Genomic DNA, 14,320 nt, shown 5'->3' with positions numbered 1-14,320 from the left:
TCTCCCCTTTCGGCAGGAGACTAACACAGGAGGAGACCCCAGACGGGTTGACTCCGAAGTTAGTCCATAGTTCCAGTCCTCTACTGCCTGTACCCACACAATACCCCAAACAAATTGTTCCAAACAGAGTATTACTCACCCAGCCAACCTCTGCCTCTCTCAGAGAACATATCTGCCGCTGGGGAGAGGCCTGGACTGGCTCTTCTCCCTGGAATCCTTTCTGCCGCTGGAGAGAAGACAGGGTGTCTGGGCTCACTCTGTCATGCTGTTGGGGATCGGGGCCCACTGCCCAGCATCCCTGGGGTATACAGGTGGAGACTGAAGTCCCATCCACCTTCACAGGAAATCCATCCTCTGTTAGTTGAGGGCAGAGTCCAGTAGTCCTCGGCCCTGTTGCCAGCCCTTCTGCTGGAAACCCCACACCATCTGTTCCGGCTAACTGTTGGAGAGGGAGGCCGACTGCCCCGCCTCCCTGGAACTCTGTAGTTGTTGCCGGTGCTGGGCAGAGGTTGGTAGCACTCTGCCCTGTTGCCAGCACTTCTGCTGGGGACTCCGCATCCTCTGCTCCGGCTAACTGTTGGGGCAGGAGGCTGGCTTCCTCCACTCCCAAACTGTGTAGCTGCCATTGGGGAGGTGAGCCGGCTGCTTCCTTTTCCATTCCCTCATCTGGCTGCTGGGACGACATGTCGATGGTACTGTCTCCCAGGTACACGGATCTTTGCTGGGGAGGAAAGCCCACTTCCTCCAACCTGGCCAACTGTTGGGGAGGGACAACACACACCTCCTCTCCCTTCTCCCCCTGTATCTGCTGCTGGGAAGTGATTGCCATCTTCTCAGCCTGAGCCTCCACAATTGCTGCAGGTGTGGGGCAGAGGTCTTGCACCCTCTGTCCGGTTGCCAGCACTTCTGCTGGGGGTTTGCCAGGTGGTTCCTCCTCTACAGAAACATCTATTAAATCCCCAGTCTCTGGAATTGGTAAAAGTGTGGGACAGAGGTCTTGGACCCTATGTTCAGTTACCAGATCTTCAGCTGGAGAAGTTTGTTTTAACTCCATAGATGCTGCTGGCAGAAAATCACATGTCCCTGTCAGTGTTGTGGGAGAACGGCCGACTACCTCTTCTCTCAAGAAGGCCGAAGCCACTGTTGGTGCTGGGCAGAACACAGTGAACTTTGGCCCTGATAGCAGCTCTTCTGCTGGAGGCTCATCAGGTTGTTCTTCCTCAGCAGAAAAGTCTATTAAATCCCCCGTCTCTGCAACTGGTATCTGGGGATGGAGGTTCACCATCTCCTGTCCATGGAATCCAGAAGATGCTATCAGTGCTGGGCAGAGGTTAGCAGAGCTCTGCCCGGTTGTCAGCACTTCAGGTGTGGGGATGGCAATCTCCAGATTTTCCGCTGCAGATTCTCTGGCATGCTGCTGGACAGGCACATTCCTCCATCCAAGATCATCCCATGCAGAAACAGGATCATCAAGGTCAGTCAGCACTTGCTGCATCCGCCATAAGACCTCCGCCTCCATAGCTGCGGGGGCAGGTTGGCAAAGCACACTATTGCTCTGCCACATTGCCGACTCTTCAGCCAGGATTTCAGGGTTGTCAGCTGGTATTTCCTGATAGTCCCAGGCAAAGGGAGCCCAGCCCTGGCACTGAGCAATGTCTAGCAGCCGTCTGTAGGCGATCTCTAGCTCCCATTCCTGAACGGCCAGAAACTCCAAATCTTCCAGTGCCCAGTGCACTTCCGAAATGTTCAGTAGCCCTTCTCTGAAATCCATGATTTCGTCCACCCGCCACCCCAAATCACTCCCAAAGTTAGGGTCCCCTGTCAGCTTCACAAACAACAGTCCCAAGCCGCCGTAGCTTAAGCCTTCCGTTGGGCTGTCATCCGCTATCCAGGGACATGCTTGGGATACATGCCACCGGAGGGCTCTGTAGCTCTCATCCAGCTTTATCTCTGCCCAGACCAGCCTGCTTAATTCAGCTGTCTGCTTCTTGTGTGGTTTTTCTCCCAAAAACCGCACCCGCAGTCCGTACTGCGACCAGTACCTTTCCTCGATGGAGGGGAGAATTTTTCCCTGGTGTCGCTGCTCACGGGCTAGCGCTTCCTTCCAGAGTTTGCAGCGAATAGAATCACACCATCCCAGCAGGACCTGCTCCGATACTGGTCCTCTGTGCTGTATCTGCATCTCTGGCAACCTCCTTCTGAATTCCTCATCCATGGCGGCTGGTATCTGTACCTCTCCTCTCCTGCTATCTGGACCTTGGATCCAGATGGAAGTTTGGATGTCCCAGTCTGTAGGAAGCTTTCCCGCTGCTTGCCACCAATGTCACGGAACGTCCCACACTCCGCTTGAGTGCTTCCGTCATATACCACTTCCTCCCAGTCTGTATACAGATATCAGATATTCCAACCTCTCTGAGCAGAAAACAAGGTGACACTTGCTTCACTGCTAACATGGACTGTTTATTATGAATCAAAGTTACAAGACTTTATATGCCGTTGGAACCTCCTCTAACAATACAACTGTAACTTAATTAACATGAGCTAATTATCTAATCCTTTATACAGCCTAGGTGACTGAGACATGACCTTTCGCCCAGACTTGTGGTCACCGAGCTTCATACTTTTAATTAACACAATAGCAGTCGTCCCGTCTCCTACATTGTATAGAGGACAATGTCATTAGCTCATTCAATTAACATAAACACAGGTTGATGACACCAGCATCTCCCAACAGAATGAATCCATTGAAAATCCAGGGCCCATAATCAAAAGGCAACAGGCTTGCATACAGTCCTCTCCAACAGCCTCTGTCCCGGCTAGGTCTGTGACATGTGCCATTAATGGAGATGGGAAACAGATTGGTTTCAAAGGCCACAGGCCCAGCCTTAAAAGAGAAGTAAAGGAATCTTTTACTTACCTAGGTGGATGCAGCATCGGTCCGATGCTGCATCTGTCCCCCGGCGTCTCTGCACTGAGAACCAAGCGATCTAACACTGCCGATCACTCAGTTTTCAGAGCTCCGTGAGCAGAGAGCTGTAGACTGTCAGTCACAGCTCTCTGCTCTGTTCCCTCCTCATTCATTGGAGCGCTGGGCTGTGGAGGGGGCAGCCAGCTCAGTCTCTCATCAGCTTGCTGAGAGGATGAGCTGGGTGTCAGTCCAGGCACCTGGCGGATCCAGACTTCGTGGCTATACTTCTCATTTAAGTCCAGTTCCATTGGCTAAATGTACAGTCAGTCTTTGTTTCTTAGTTTTCAGAGGAATTTTGAGTGTTTTAGCAAAATTTACATCCATCAAACAGCTGCAGCCCCAGAAACAATGATGGCTTGCACTGGGATGTTTTCAGGTGTCTGTAGGGAGACAGATAAGGCTATATGAGCAGAATTGTTCATAAAGTACACCCAGCCACCAGAGATGAGGAGTAAGACTTGTTTGGCCTCACAGGATAAGTCTGTATATAGTTCTTCCACAGTAGAAGCCTAGTTTCTCCTCAGTGGGCAATGGAGAGCGCAGAAGCCCGATTTGCATAGGTTCAACTTCAGATGTGGCTGGTGAAGGGTTAGGTAGGAGAGATGTTGTGACCGGAACTTTTGGCAGCATCCAAGTGGGACGAAAATTGGAGGATTATTCTGATCAAAGTTCACGTAACCTTCAATCTAGTTGGGTGGCTAGCAGCAACAAACTTGAAAGGGAACTAGATAATTCACCTCTGGCCAGTTCATCCTTGAGAGATTCTGAAAGTTCTAGGCAAAATTAATATCTTAAGGCAGCATCATTCCAGCCAGTGTCAGCACTCCACTTGCAGAATTCACAGACATAATCCTCTACTGGCCTTTGCTATAGTGTATAAAGAGCAGATTCAGCTGTGGTGGCTCATTGAGGATCATCATACAACTGAGCCATGGAGTCAAAGAATGTGGCCAGAGTGTTCAACACTGTACTAAGTTGTTCCAGTAACTGGTGAGCCCATGCCTTTGGTTCCTCAAGTAGCAGAGAGAACATGAAACCCTCTTTTTTTGATTAAATTGAAAATGTTCTTGGTTGTATTGCAAAATACAGACTGCAGGCATTCTTGAAGGTTTCCGCTGATGGCATTACCATGGTAGTTGCAGTCGTGGATGGTACCCCAGAGGCAACATTAGAAGGTGCAGGGGATGCTGTAGTTAGAGTCTGAATCCAGTCTTTAAACTGACAATACTTGTCCTGAAGATTCGTGATGACTTGAGTCAAAGCAGTAATTAATTGGCATAAAATCTCCAAAGGAGCATTACCTTTTTCAAACTCAGACATGTCAAGGCCGAGTTGACAAGAAGACTGCCCTTACACCTCTTGCCCTCTTCCCCCTGGGAATGATGACAGGGTATAACAGGGCACAGCGTGGAACGGGTGTCTATTGAAGATCCGAGAAGGCAAGCTGGCAGCAGACAAATGAAAATTCTCGGATACATAACCAGACGGGCAGAGGACAGCAACAACTGGGCAGCAGGAGTACAGAGTCAGGCACCAGGAGCGGAATCAGAGCCTGACCAAGGTCTGTATCAAGTGAGCAGAAGAGGTACCAGAACAGTAGGCAGGAAGCAAGGTCGAGTCACAAGCCAGAGTCAGGATACAGATGAACACAGGATCAGGTCATTAGCAGTAGGAACTGATGACCAATCAGCAATGATCCTGAGTCATGTAGGGCTTTAAATAGGCCACTGGGTGCCAAGGTCCATAATGTACACATGCTCATGTAGATGCTCGCAGGGTTCTAATTCTGTGCACAATATTATGGATCACTCTATGCACTTTCCTTTGAGCACAAGCTTGAGCATGGTTTTCCTTACTCCAGGACACACTCCCAGTGTCCTGTTCAATATATACACACTATATATTATTAATATATATGTATTTCACCTCAAAATTGTATGCATCTTATTATATCATTCCACTATTAGATATTAACTTAAAATGTAGCTTTCTATCATGTTCTAATTCGCAATTATTCTTTGTTGCTAAAGCCAAACACGCCCCCTTTTCTTTATTCCTTGTCTTGGAATCACAGGAGTGTCACTGAGACATACACTGAGTGGGAATCTCCCCTATGCATATAGGTTTTTATCTTTTCCCACTCTATTTAAAACCGAGAGTTGGCTAGATTTTGGGTTTAACAATGCAGATCTTTGAACTTTTCAAAGTATGTGTTGTGAGTTCACTAGTGTAAAGCACTACATTTTATTATGGTACCCCAAAAACACAAAACCTAGCTGATACTAGCCATTTATGAAGAATTCAAGGGGTATTCAGGGGCATTAGGGTCTTAGCGGCACGTTAAGGAGGAATTCACATCAGCCCAAAGATACTGTCAGGTACATCAGTCCTAGTGCATGGCAAAACTGCCAGAATACCAGTAGGGGCCTAACCTTTTAAATACTGAAATAACTATGCTTTTGATCCTATGAAATAAATTATACATCTTTTTTCCACACTTCAGCTGACCTTCAAAACACAGGAAAAACTAGTGGTAGTTTGCTTTATATAGATTGCTTTGAATCATATGATATTTATTCTGCTCTACTTACACTTTGAAAACTATACTGTTCATCTAAGTTATCCTGTCAGAACGAAAGTCAATATTATGTTCACTGTAGAATAGTCAGTTTCAGCTGAAAAAGAGGGCTAATCTGAGTAGGGGGAAGTATAATATAGGAGAACAGCTGATGATGCAGGCTTTATCTGACCCGTGGGCCTTCTGAATAAAGGTACCCTAGTATATTGACTCTTGTCATACTGGCTCACTAACACTTGAACTCCCAAAAAATGACATAGTAGTAGTAGGGATCCCAGCAAGATATGACTTAACTGCATTGCCTTTCTTGACTGGTATTACGCTATTCTCTGTGTATATTCATGGTTCATAATTCTGCTAAGGAAATGACAACGCGGTTTGAAAAACCAACTTCCTGGAAGCTTTAAAGAAGTAGGTAGGACCAATTAAGCATTGCTCTCTTAGTTTCATAGCATGGTATACAGACAGTTCTAAGTCACAGAGGAAGCTGCAAGAGGATAGATAAGAGTTACACCGTATGTAAAAGCCTTACTTCTCTAATACCTATCTCCAACTTCTGCAGCATTGCTAACCTGATATCTACTGGTTTGTGTAAATTGTAGGGACAGACACACACGCTGGGGCTTGTATCAAAATGAATTGGTATATAAAGCTGCTAGTGATTGGATTTCTTCTATGGGACCAAAATAATGTCACCTCAGGTAAGAGATCTATTACTATAAGTATTAATATGTGAATGGTTGTACACAAGAGCTTAACTGGCTTTGTATCTTTATCTGATACATTATGTTATCTGAGATTAAGTTTGCTTAGCAGAGTTTGAAAACAGATCAGTGTTGACTATTGAGCTTGGCAGTGATGCCCACTATCATTCATGTGTGCTTGAAAATTTTAACAGAGGGGCAAATAGTTTTTAACTTTCCAGACAAAGTACTGAGTCATATTTTTAGTTAATATTTAGATAATGCTTGCTAGTAGGCTACAATAAGAACATTTCAGATTCAGTTCAATTCATTATTGTGTTCTTAAAAAATTTGAGGAGGATAATTCTATTCTAGGTGTTCTGGATAAAGGCTTAATATATATTACTAAATGCATATCCTTGGGTTTTGCAAGAAACACATATTCTAACCACATAACTGCATAGATTAGCACACATTTCACATAGAAATACATTCACATTTACAGTAATATTGTGTGACACTGACATATTTTTTTAAATAGAGAAAGTACTGAACCAAATCTATGTGAATATATCATGTATATAAATAAACATAGTCAATATCCAGTTCCACTAAATGATAAGTAAAAAAGAGTTTCAATATTTGTTGATAACAAGCCAGCACAAATCCCTAGCACTCCCTCAGTAGATTTATGTGAGCTAACCTGCAGGTACCGGTAGTTTTACTTGTTTGCCTCTGTAGAGCAGCCTTTCTTGACTTTTTTTTTAGCTCAAAGGAATGCCTAAAATAATTTTCAGGTCTCAGGGAACCTTTACTAAAACCAATTCTTTGGGGTCAATGGGAAAAATGACCCTTAAATTCATGGTCAATAGGAAGAATGCATCCCTTATAGTGGATGTCAGAATGCCACCCTTGCAGCCATCTAAAAGTTCATTGGTGGCATGCTGGCGGCTTTGTCAAGTGGCAATGGCCCTGGAAATATGCAGACACCATCAAATGAAAGGTCAATCAGTCACCTCAAGGAACCCCTAAAAATCTCTCTAGGAACCCTAGGGTTTCATAGAACCCTGGTTTAAAATGGCTGCTGTGGAATGTTAACTTTAAACATAATTCAGAATGTAGTTAGATTTTTTTGTGTGTTGTCTTAGCCTGGCATTTCTCTGACTAAAACTGTGTATAATAATACTCTTGTCCCTAGGAAGGCTGTTAAAACTTGAACCCACACTGCTCAATGGAAGATCTTAGGCAAAAACGCCTATTCACTGCTATACACTAAACAAAATGACATATACCTAATCTTATTCTCTAAATTTTCACCAACTGGGTTGAATTGAACTATATATTTGTGTCTCCAGCATTGCTTTGTTTATATTCATTTACTTACTAGTTTTCAATTAAAACCTTCTTCCAGTTTGGCACTCAAAGCCAACAGTCCAGAAAAATGCATACGGTTATTGTGAATAAACATAGATTCAGGTTTAATAACATGAAGGTGCTCTTAGACATCTACTGGTCTCACAAACAATTAATTGAAATTTAATATACATTTAAGTTTAAAATAAAATTTAATTAAATTAAAACACTTGTAAATGAATATAGTTCCATATTAGGCAAAAACATTTTACACATTTGTTAAAGTAATACATTTAAAAATGTGCATCAAACAAAATTTAGAAACAGACAAACTCATTTATTTCCTTTTTTTTTTATGTAAGTAAACACATGCCTACAATTATATACATTAACATTTTATTCATGGCTTATTTTAGAAAAAGCACACACCCTTGATATATACTGTAGATGATTTCCTAAGGTTCTGGCAGATTTCAGAGGTTTGTCTATTGACCTCTTTTCAATTTAACTAGTTCAATTTAACAGCTTCCCAATAGAATGTCTATTTTCAGATGTTTATATTCAATTATTTCTTTGTAATTATGGTATTTTAGTTTGCTAATACATTATAGAGGTACACTGTATTACAAACGATATGATAGGGTTGTAGGATCTTTCTGATCCCTTAACGATTCTTCTTGTATACTTTCATAGCTAAGTGTCCCTAAATATTAATTTAACAATTTGGCAGTCTTGATACCATTGCAAAATTAAAACAATATATATAGTTTTAGGTAGGTGTGCAATTTCTTTTTCACAACCATAGTTTATAATAAGCTGTTAACCGTTTTGAGAGCGGGAAAAGCATTGGCATCTATTGAAGTTTTGGGTTTGAGATATTTAAGTACAGGGTCCTAGATATGTGTAGGCAATGTTTTGTGATAGCAAAATTCAAGTTTTTTATGCATGTTTAGATGGTATGAGAAATATGGCGTTGTACATTTTTGGGTTTATTGTTGGTAAATGAAATGTTTTACATTAAATGCAGGTTTCATACTTTTTGTTACATGCTACTGTTTTCAGATGAAATATAAGATTTATGCAGTGGAAATTCAAAGATAAAGATTGCCAAAGATAGATAAATATGCTTTTTGCATATGGCCTAACATAGAACCTCAGAATGTAAGTGTTCAGCTATGCCATCAATTGGATGCCCTTCTGGCAGCTACATGCTCTTACGATGGTCTAAAATGATTACAATCTAATAATATAATTTACTGACAGTCCTGACTTGTATATAGTACTTCATGGAAAATCATACATTTTATAATCTCAAACTAATTGTGTTTAGACACATTTGGAAAAAGATAGCCTGCTAGTGAAGGCAGCATGTTTCCTAATGTGCCCTCACTAATTGCTGCTCCTACCTTCGACCCCCTATTGCTTGACACTGCTTGTTGTTTCATGAAAATTAGTGTTGATCACCTCCAATAAGAAAGGGGTTCACAAATAAAAGAAGTAGGTAGCAGTGCCTAAAAGAAGAAGATAACGATTTAAATAAAAATCCTGTTTTCTGCAGTATGCTGTTTAGATTATGTATATATAGGGAATTGTTTCAACAAATGGCTGTATCAGTTTACATTTTTAGGCTTTCTTTCTTCTAATTTCATCTGGTGATCTTGTCAGTAAGTCAGTTGTTTTTTTAACAGAAAACCACTCTTGCAGTTACAGGGAACAGACAGGCAATTTAACACTGGCAGGGGTGCTTATATGATCAGCTTTTATTTAGTTAAGTAAAACCTGTTGCTGTAACTGATTATAAAGCATTAGCTGAAGTTTGTCTTTGATTTCTTAGTGTATTTAAATCTGCTAGTAGTTCTAACACTCTGCTTCCCCAAGACTGACAATACTGTTGTTCAAATCTGCCCCCTGTGCTCATTCAGCCAGAGTGGTGGCACTCTAATGCAGGAGGTGTGTTACTTTTCAGATAACCAGGGGAAAACACAGGGGAAAAAAGCCTAAAAAAAGAAAACTGATGAGTTGATCGGATGGCAGGCGGGTGTCAACGGACACATCTCCGCTGACACCCGCCTGCCCATAGGAGTCAATGGGTGGCCCTCTTGGATCCCCTAGTAAAACGGACAAGCGGATCCGAGTGGGCTTATTGTGTGAAAGGGGCCTAATACAGCCATTATATTTAATGATTGGTAATCTTCTGTAATATATTACATTTGTGGTTTTGGGTTTAATGCCGCTTTAACATAAAGGTCTGTTGCTCCACATTTCTTTATTTTTCTCCTGGCAGAAAAAAAAACTGCCAATAAATGTAGCCATAGTCATAAAAAAAAAAAATCCAACTTTTAACGCTTTCCCTGCGAGGTCCGTATGACTTACGGACCTGACAGCGAGGGGTTTCACACACAATGCTGGTGAAAGCATTGCTCACACCCAACCCTGACCCCCCCCCCCCGCCCCCCACGCCGCCTCGCCATGCCATGCTTTCCAGGCTCCTCTTGCCCATCTGCTGGCCCGGGAGCGACATGGTGAGTGCCGACGGCTGGAGGGTAAGGAGAAGAGCGGACACACGTCCTCTGTCCTCCCCTTCTTGTTGTGACCTGGAAAGCGACGTCTATGACATCACTTAGCATAACCGGAAAAGGATGTTTTGCAATGTGATCTGCATTACAAAACAGTCAGTGGAACCCAAAGGAGACAAGCAGGGTGTTTTAAAACCTTCATGCCTCATTAAAGAGAACCTGTCACCTAAAAAACATCACTATGTAATGAAAAAAAAAAACTTACATAAAAAACTTTTTTTTTTTTTTTTTTTTTATGCAAAAAAATAAAGTTACACCCAAGCACATAAAATCCCTCTCCCAAAAAATGTTGAGGCCACCCCCACATATACGCACGTACGAACGTAAATGCAGGCGATGGGGGTGCCTACGCATGAAAACGTCAATTGCAATACACATGTTACATATCGCCATGCACGCCAGAGTGAAAGCAATAATTCTAACAGAAGACCTCCTCCATAACACTAAACTGATAACTCCTGGGGACTTTTGAGACCTCGCCTATAGAAAATATAGGGTACTGAAGTTTGTCGCCATTTCATGGGCACACACACATTTTAGCTTTGACATTTTGGGTATCTATTTACTCAGTGCAACCTTATCTTTTATACTTTACCAAAAATGTGAGTAGTTTATTGCGTTTGTTTGCCCTAAAATGCACTTTAGTGTGTTTTTTACTGAAATTTTGCGGTAATAACGTGTGACATAAAAAAATGGAGCTGACACTATTTTAATCTCTAAGGTGTCTGCTTTTAGAAAATATATCATGTTTATGTAATCTTCAGGCCTTTAATTTTTTTTTTAAACATGGATGTAAAAAATGCAAAAAACGGCTCTGGCAGCAAAAAGGTTAAATGCAACTAATATAACTATCTGAATTGAATTTGGTATCAGCGTCTTGCAATTTCCTGTACAGCAAATCTCAGACAGGGTAGGTAAAAGCAGCACAAGGAGCCAGTCAGGTGTGCTGCAGTGCTTATGTGCTAACATGCTGCCAGGAATGGAGAGAAAAGTGACAAGAAATGAGCATATCAGTCTGCTGCTTCTCCTTCACTGTACAATCACAGGCTGGGGTAGAGATGAGACTTTGTATTACATGACTGCAGTTGAGAAAAGGCAGGTTTTCAGGCTGGCTGTACTGTGTAGCAGAGATGTATAAATCCTAAATGTGGATGAACAGAAATACAGACCTTTTTGGAGGTACAATTCCTCTCATACTGAATATGCATTTTATATGTATAGTTACTTTTTGCCTAGAGTTTAAGGTTAAAATTGAATTCTAGGGAAAAGTCTTAATGTACAGTTGGAATACATTTATGTGAACTGTGCTACTTGTCAAAGAATATATAATTCTGTTAAGCCAGCCCTGTGACCCAGCCACTGGATTCATTCTGTACAGCTTACAGTCTACACTACTGTGAAGGAGTATAGCCTGATCTGGTGATCTGCGGGCGTCCCCTCAATGTGGAGGAGCAGTAATACACTCATGAGGTCCTCCCACTGTTCACCCCAGTTCAGTGCAAAGCTATAGCATTTAATTGGTCCAGAGTGCTTCCAGCCCCCTGCTGTACAGAGGCTTACAGAAGGCTGGTGTCAACACACATACTTATTATAGTTCTTATTCGAGTTCTATCCCTACTTTTCTAAGTATATATATATTTTTTCAATACATAACTGGAATAAATAGTGCCTTTCTGGCATTAATGTGGATCTAAAGTTAAAGTGATTGTAAAGGTTCAATTATTATTATTTGTTTTAAATAACAAACACATAGCTCCCCACTGTCCCTGATTTCAAAGGAACTGTCCCTGATTTGGAGCAATGTCCCTCTGTCCCTCTTTCCCCCTCATTTGTCCCTCATTTTGGTCTGATCTATATAGTTGTGTATAAAATGCACTTTTTATCTTTCAAAAAGTGTTTCCCAGTGCTAAACCTTTCATCCAATTTCTAAATTGCTACATTTGTAAATTTTAAAAGCCGATATAAAAGAATAAAAGAGGAAACCACCGCGCTATATGATCTATACAAAAAAGAACAATCAAGCAAATAAATAATTGACAGGCAATTGAAAAAAGAGCAGCCGCTTATATGTGAGATACACACACTATACAGTAAATAAACAAAAAGAAGCAGCGCTATGATTTAAATATTATAGGTAGAATCTCAAGTGGTGAATAGTGATAAATAAAACTCATAAACAATCAAGTGACAAAATAAAGTCCAATAAATGGAAGAAAATCTTCAAAGGTGCAATGGATAAACCGGACAACTAAGTCCCTTATAGGCAAACACAGATGGGGCTGGATGGACCTTCACCACACCACAGTGTTACGAATAAAATGGGTGCTTACCAAATGGCAAGCTTAAAAAGCTTGTGACCTTAACCCGGTCGGGGCCTTTAGTGAGATGGGAACACCGTTTAGACACTTCCTCAGACCGTAGATAGCTCACTATCTTCCACAAAAAGAGCCCAGGATGCAGAGAGGGCTATGCCCATAACCTAGAGTTGTTCTCACAAACAATGCCCCAAAAAGGAAGGAAGAGCAACATAGCGTAATCCTGAAGCAACGCCCGCACACCTCACACCGGCCAGCACATGCGCGCTAAAAGAATAGTAGTGGTAAAAAAAAGCCCTTGTGGATGAACTTTTTTTTTGTTAATTCACCTTTAAGGGGGTGTGACGGGGGCGTTTCCTATGCCTACATTCGTTTGCTAGTAGGTGTTCCTCATTACCATCTCAAAATGTTGGGAGGTATGACAAACATGTCATACTTACTTGCTCTGGACAATGGTTTTGCACAGAGCAGCCTCGATGCTCCTCCTCTCGGGTCCCCACTGGCACTCCTGACCCCTTCCCCCACTGAGTGCCCCCAGAGCAAGCTGCTTGCTTTGGGGGCACTTGTGTGTGTGCTCACTACTGAGCCACCTCTTTGTGTCTATGAGTCACTAAGAGCATGGCCCTGGCTCCTGCACCCTCCTTGCTGGCTGTGATTGACAGCAGAGGGAGTCAATGGCTCCCGCTGCAGTGTTTCAGCCAATGAGGAGGCAGAGACCCGGGAGAGCTTCTGCTCTCATTCACCTTGCTGGACCGGGATTGGGCTTAGGTGAGTATAAGGGGGGTTGTGGAGAGAGCTGCACACTGAATGTTTTTTACCTTCATGCATAGAATGCATGAAGGTAAAAAACAGTCAGCCTTTAGAAGCACTTTCAATTTTTGTTTAAGCATTCTTTGCATTATGGAAAAAAACTCCTCACTACCCATGCTACCTGCCCCATCCCTAAAAGTACCTGACTCCTGTCACCGCTCCAGCACCGTCCCAGCTGCAGCATCACTCCTCACACTTCCTGGTCTCATAGGAAAAACTGAGAGCAATAGGAGCCATATGTTCCTGCTGCTGTCAGTCAAACTCCTGTGATGAGAGCTTACCGGCGCTGTATGTTTCTATGGACCTGGCTTGCTAAGGAGGCATCCGGAGGAAGGAGAAGTGGACAATGCTGGTGGGGGGCAGCCAGTGAGGAAGTAAAACACCACTCTGTACAATACCGTTGTACAGAGCAGGTAAGTATCACATCTTTTTTTATTTTAATTTTAAAAAATACCTTTACTATAACTTTAAGTTTTAATATGTCTACTTGGTTAAATGAAATACTAAACTAATTTTCCATCTACAGTATATGTGGTAAAAAGGTTACATTCATTATATGTCAAAGGAAGTGGCAGCTTGGTGTGAATGGTGTTTTATTTTTGAGTAATCTACAAGTTTGCTGGATGCGAGTGAAAAATCCCCACATCCTTGATGTTGAGCAACTTTGTTTCATATAGTTTAAATGTACAGCACATGTCAGTCAAATTTAAATTACTGAAAATGTATACACAAAATTAAAAAAACTCACCCCGGCTTTTATTACAACCATAGTACAGCATGTCAGTTAAAACATCACTAAAAATCTCCTTGTGGCTGGTAATCAGAGATATGTCTATCAGCAGGCCAGGTAATTCTAGTCCTACCCATTGTAAACCTCTCATTATTCCATGCACATAGAGAGCATTGCAAATAATCGTGTGACCAGGGATATTACAGGGCAAAAAAAAAAAATTAAAAATTCCCATGTTTTGTCTCTTAGAATAAGCTGCAAGTACAGAAAAATACCAGTTGATACTGCCAGAAATTCAGCGATCTTG

General features: G+C 42.1%; 1 protein-coding gene across 11 annotated transcripts in view; it reads left to right on the top strand.

Moving 5' to 3' along the window:
• Window positions 1-5,910: 5,910 nt before the first annotated feature.
• The window catches only part of PTPRC (protein tyrosine phosphatase receptor type C), a 279,056-nt gene continuing 270,646 nt past the window's right edge, over window positions 5,911-14,320 (top strand). For 7 of the 11 annotated variants that reach the window (XM_073592959.1, XM_073592956.1, XM_073592958.1 and 4 more), the window contains exons 1-2: window positions 5,911-6,061; window positions 6,149-6,247. In XM_073592959.1, the coding sequence (XP_073449060.1) occupies window positions 6,181-6,247 (67 nt within the window). In that variant the 5' untranslated portion in view covers window positions 5,911-6,061; window positions 6,149-6,180. The remainder of the gene's footprint in view (window positions 6,062-6,148; window positions 6,248-14,320) is intronic. The other 4 variants (XM_073592964.1, XM_073592963.1, XM_073592962.1 and 1 more) reach the window with 1 other exon arrangement.

The sequence above is a fragment of the Aquarana catesbeiana genome, linkage group LG07 (assembly GCF_042186555.1).
Source record: "Aquarana catesbeiana isolate 2022-GZ linkage group LG07, ASM4218655v1, whole genome shotgun sequence".
Lineage (NCBI taxonomy): Eukaryota > Metazoa > Chordata > Amphibia > Anura > Ranidae > Aquarana > Aquarana catesbeiana.
The sequence above is the reverse complement of the archived record's forward strand: the minus strand, read 5'-3'. Positions and strand labels throughout refer to the sequence as shown.